The following is a 4679-nucleotide window of genomic DNA, read 5'->3' on the forward strand; positions in this document are numbered from 1 at the left end:
ACCGTTTAATGCAAATGGGGATGCTTTTGTGATTTAATCCTAAAGCATATTAAAGTAATAAACTACATCTGAGTTGTTGTTCCTCCTTTCATTAGCCTAATCAAACCTCTACGTGGCACTAAGACACTCACTTAAGTAGGCATACATAGTTTATTTTAGCTACAAAAGTTAGATAAATAGCATCAGAATATAAATCACCCAAGATCACAACATACTTCAATTTGTTTATCATGCTAGTTAAAATAAATAAGATTTCAAATCAGATATTTTATTGGTGTAAACAATCCAATGCCTACTTCCCATTACATGAACACTTTTTGTTCTACTTCACACCTTCCCAAAACCAAGAGACCCTTTCAGGGCAAGGAACATAAGTCTTCTGAACTCCTCTTCTTCTGTAACCCCTCTCGGGAGGAAAAGGCAAAGGCTACATGTTGATGAATAAGGAATGCGGCAGCTCCCATCCTCCTGATTATAGAAGTCAAGCTGGCATTTCTGCGGGAACCCAAGAGGGGGGATAGAATCGGCCCCTGTCACAAACACCAGCAACTCCTCGAAGGAAATATCCATCTCTTCTTCTGCTGAGACACAGTAAAATCAAATGGCTGTTAAAAAGGAACTAACTATAGTTGTATGCAAGAACTTCTGAATGTAAATTTAGTATTCAGGGGTGTCCAAGGTGTGTGTGTGGGATCCATAAATATCAATTTTTGAGAGGCATTTATCTATCAAGATCCTAATTCTTCCAATGGTAGCAAAAACAAAAACAGTCATAGCATCAAAAATATTCAGTTGTACTTCTTACAAACAGCTAGTGTCACACACCTTGAATGGACATCAGCCAGCACTCCCACTGGAAGACCGTCTCCTCCTCCTGTTCTCTGTGGTTGCTGCCCTGTGGACTCCAGGATATTGTGAAGAGGTTCCTGATGTCATTCCTGGAGAGTTTCTGTGTTGCATTTGTGAACAGTGGGAGGAACTCTCTCCAGTTCATCGCCACAATCTCCCACATCTGGCCACATGAATTCATCCCGGCAATGAACTGTTGGACCATACTGGCCACCCTTAACACATTGATTAATGTCAATATTTTCACATCAATAACACATTCAGTATTAAATAGTCTAACAGTATGACAAAAACTGTCAACATAACTACAAATATCCAATTGTTAATATTCAGTAACTTCTACAATTTACACGACCAAAAACAGATTACATTAAAGTGTTTGGTCTGAAGTACTGCGTTCAAAATCCAGCTATGCAAGTGTGCTTAGAACCCCATCTTTTTCTCTTTTTTTACCTGTGGTACAAGTAATGAGTAACTATTTGCCCGTGAATTGTAGGCAGGTCCCTGACAGAGGCTGTGTAAATGTTTGGCACACCACAGTCAGCTATCCAGTCCCCCATTGTGCATTTGAGCTCCTCTAACTCCTCACTGGTGCCACATCTCACAACCTGAGTAGACCAATAAATGAGTTATATTTGTAGTCAATATAGATTTTTAGGTTACTGTGGACAAAACTTGTTTAGACAATGTTTGAAGATCGTAATGCAAGTTATAAAAATAAGTAATGTGTTATTCTTTTAAAACCTACATTTTCAAGCTTCATCTTCAACTCCTCTTCCTGGAAAATATCCAGGTCAAAGGAGGTCATCTCAGGCTTCTGGCCACACATGAGCAGAAATAAGTCTGGGTTCAGGCATCGGACACCTGGTCCATTGTGCATAATGGCCACAAGCTTCCCCCAAAAAAAAACTTTTTTTTTCCCCCCCCCCCCCCTTCCCAAAAAAAAAAACCCCTCTTTTTTTTTTTCCTTTCTTCCTCTTTTTTTTTTCTTTTTTTTTATTTTTATTTTTTTTTTTTAAAAAAAAAAAAAAAAATACATACATATTTTCATTATTTTTTTATTTTTTTATAATTTTATATAATTTTAATTTTTTTTTTTTTTTTTTTTTTTTTTTTTTTTTTTTTTTTTTTTTAATTTTTTTTTTTTCCTCCTTTTCCCTCCTCCCCCCCCCCCCCCCCCCTGCCATCTCCCAACGAACTTCAATATGTGGCAGTTTATGCCAGGCAAAATAGCTCCTGCTTAGAGCAACACATGCACTCTGAAGAATGTTTTTGCGCCTGCGCCCGCGCAATGACTGTGATACTGCAACTGAGGTCTAGATGGTCATTTTGAAAGTCTTTCAAAATGTCAGCCAGACATTTGACATCCTGAGAACACAGAAAACAAAATGACCACACAAGCATAATCAGGCCATATAGGGTATACACATTTATATAAAAAAAAAAATCCTATATTTGCATACATTGGGGCTGTTGCACCTGACTGGAGACTGGAGAACAGAGAGGATTTCAACTTCTGATTCAGAGGAGTCCATGTAGAAGTCTTCCCTATGTCACACAGATGATACAATATGATGATTAGGAAAGGCAGTTCAAATATTGGGGTCAGCCAACAGCACACAAACCGTTTTCAGTAAATTCACATTCAAAGCTTATCCTGAAAAAGAAAAAAAAAGTGGCCATGAATATTTCAACAAACCAATAGCCAAACAAACCTCATATCCTCAGGATTATGGCTACCAGTGGCGACTGTAGAATGGACTAGCGGTCCTGTGGACTGGGTGAAAGTAGCAGCTGGAGCCTGGACTGGCGGTCCTGTGGCCTGGGTGAAAGTAGCAGCTGGAGCCTGGACTGGCGGTCCTGTGGACTGGGTGAAAGTAGCAGCTGGAGCCTGGACTGGCGGTCCTGTGGCCTGGGTGAAAGTAGCAGCTGGAGCCTGGACTGGCGGTCCTGTGGACTGGGTGAAAGTAGCAGCTGGAGCCTGGACTGGCGGTCCTGTGGACTGGGTGAAAGTAGCAGCTGGAGCCTGGACTGGCGGTCCTGTGGCCTGGGTGAAAGTAGCAGCTGGAGCCTGGACTGGCGGTCCTGTGGCCTGGGTGAAAGTAGCAGCTGGAGCCTGGACTGGCGGTCCTGTGGCCTGGGTGAAAGTAGCAGCTGGAGCCTGGACTGGCGGTCCTGTGGCCTGGGTGAAAGTAGCAGCTGGAGCCTGGACTGGCGGTCCTGTGGCCTGGGTGAAAGTAGCAGCTGGAGCCTGGACTGGCGGTCCTGTGGCCTGGGTGAAAGTAGCAGCTGGAGCCTGGACTGGCGGTCCTGTGGCCTGGGTGAAAGTGCCCGACGAAACCTCATTTGGTTGAGCCTGACAATAATACACACTTACTGCATACATTAATGTACTAACCACTCATGTCACAGCATATACAACTAATCTAAATTCATGTTACATAATTACCTGATAGGTTTTATTTAATGGCTTAACTATATAGCATAAAACATTTAGTCTGATTTGACTTAAGGTGGAATATTTTCTTGCTCTAGATGACTATATACAGAATCTGCTCTTAAAGGATTCACAATTACATAAATATAACCGTGAGATCCACCTGATCCGAAATTATTTTCGCTTAAATATGTAAATGCAGTCAACCCTTAAGTATGGTACTGAAAATCTTCACACATATTTGCCTACCTGTGGCCGAATGTACAGGTTTGACCGGCGCAAGGCATTATTCCGATGTATTTCACTGGGGCACATAGTGTTCAAGTTCAGAGGAATGACCAGTCTTTGGCCACTGACTCTGCATAACTGAAAACTTTGCTGAGCATGCAAATCAGGAAAAGTGTCCCTCAGGACTTGAAGGAATTCATCTTGCTCTAAATCCAGGGGTACAACGACCCGGCGAGGTTCAGTGGCATCTGACAAAGCATCAAACAAAAGCATTACCTTTGTCAATAGCCCATTCATTGCAAGCTGCTAAATGCATTTCAGTAATAGCTGCATGTTGTTGCTTTGTTCCTAGTGACATGTGCAAAGACAATAAGTGGAATATCAAATGAGTTCAGTGATGTGGGAATAACTTATTCAACTAACACATACAGTGGGTAGATAAAGTAAAGAACACATGCATAAAAGGGTAAGCTGAAACAATTGAGACCAAAATGTCATGGTAACAGGATAGACTTACCCGCGCATTGAAGTGATCCTCTGAATGGAATTCTTCAGAAGGGATACTTTAAAAGTAATTTGTCGCCTCTGCTCTGCACCTTGTGTGACGACGTAGGGGTCCACTGCTCTCAGAATTTCGAAACATCTGTAATCTGCAATTCATTGCATTACTTAATTTGGTTTCTTTTAAATAGTTATTTACATTGAAAACATTTTTATCCAATTTTAAAATGCAACATCAAATGTTGAAACATTTTCACCCAAACTAGTTTATTAAAACAGTTTCAAGCAATTTGCCTATGTCCAACCAAGCTGTTTACATGAGTCATCTCTAGAGCAGGCAAAAGCCTATGGAAGAGACTGGCAAGGACCCCCTTGGTGGTCCAAGTTGGCCTCCAGTAAGTAGTTAGTGTTAAACAAAAAAAGGCGTGAATGAAAAGTTTAGTGGAGAGTCAAAATGTAGGACAGCAACATTTAACCAGCTGTTGACTATACCTGGGATTTTAAAATAAGCGGTCGCACGTGTCTATTTTTAGGGGGTATATGCAAGTGAAATACCCTGTAGAACGCAGCGCCATCCATCCATCCTTCCCTCCCTCCCTCCTGTTCTTGTTTTATTGATGTGCCGCTGACTTCTTGTCACTGTTGTAATGTTCTACATTAGCTT

At 41.4% G+C, this 4679-nt stretch overlaps 2 protein-coding genes across 2 annotated transcripts; both read right to left on the minus strand.

The window, feature by feature from the left end:
• Nucleotides 1–333: 333 nt before the first annotated feature.
• Nucleotides 334–1510, minus strand: LOC120555085 (G2/M phase-specific E3 ubiquitin-protein ligase-like; the record flags this gene model as incomplete). Its single annotated transcript, XM_039793864.1, has 3 exons — nucleotides 1303–1510; nucleotides 826–1064; nucleotides 334–578 (listed from the first exon to the last, which is right to left on the minus strand). Coding segments are annotated over exons 1-3 (591 nt in total), but the record flags the coding sequence as incomplete, so codon positions are not given.
• Nucleotides 1511–2064: 554 nt separating this feature from the next.
• Nucleotides 2065–3720, minus strand: LOC120555087 (vegetative cell wall protein gp1-like). The gene is made up of 4 exons (XM_039793865.1): nucleotides 3536–3720; nucleotides 2565–3205; nucleotides 2313–2397; nucleotides 2065–2217 (listed from the first exon to the last, which is right to left on the minus strand). Exons 1-4 carry the CDS (start codon nucleotides 3599–3601, stop codon nucleotides 2065–2067), a joined length of 945 nt encoding a protein of 314 aa, XP_039649799.1. The 5' UTR covers nucleotides 3602–3720.
• Between the last annotated feature and the right edge of the window lie 959 nt (nucleotides 3721–4679).

The sequence above is a fragment of the Perca fluviatilis genome, unplaced genomic scaffold (genome assembly GCF_010015445.1).
Source record: "Perca fluviatilis unplaced genomic scaffold, GENO_Pfluv_1.0 PFLUV_unplaced_scaf_189, whole genome shotgun sequence".
In the NCBI taxonomy this organism is placed as follows: domain Eukaryota; kingdom Metazoa; phylum Chordata; class Actinopteri; order Perciformes; family Percidae; genus Perca; species Perca fluviatilis.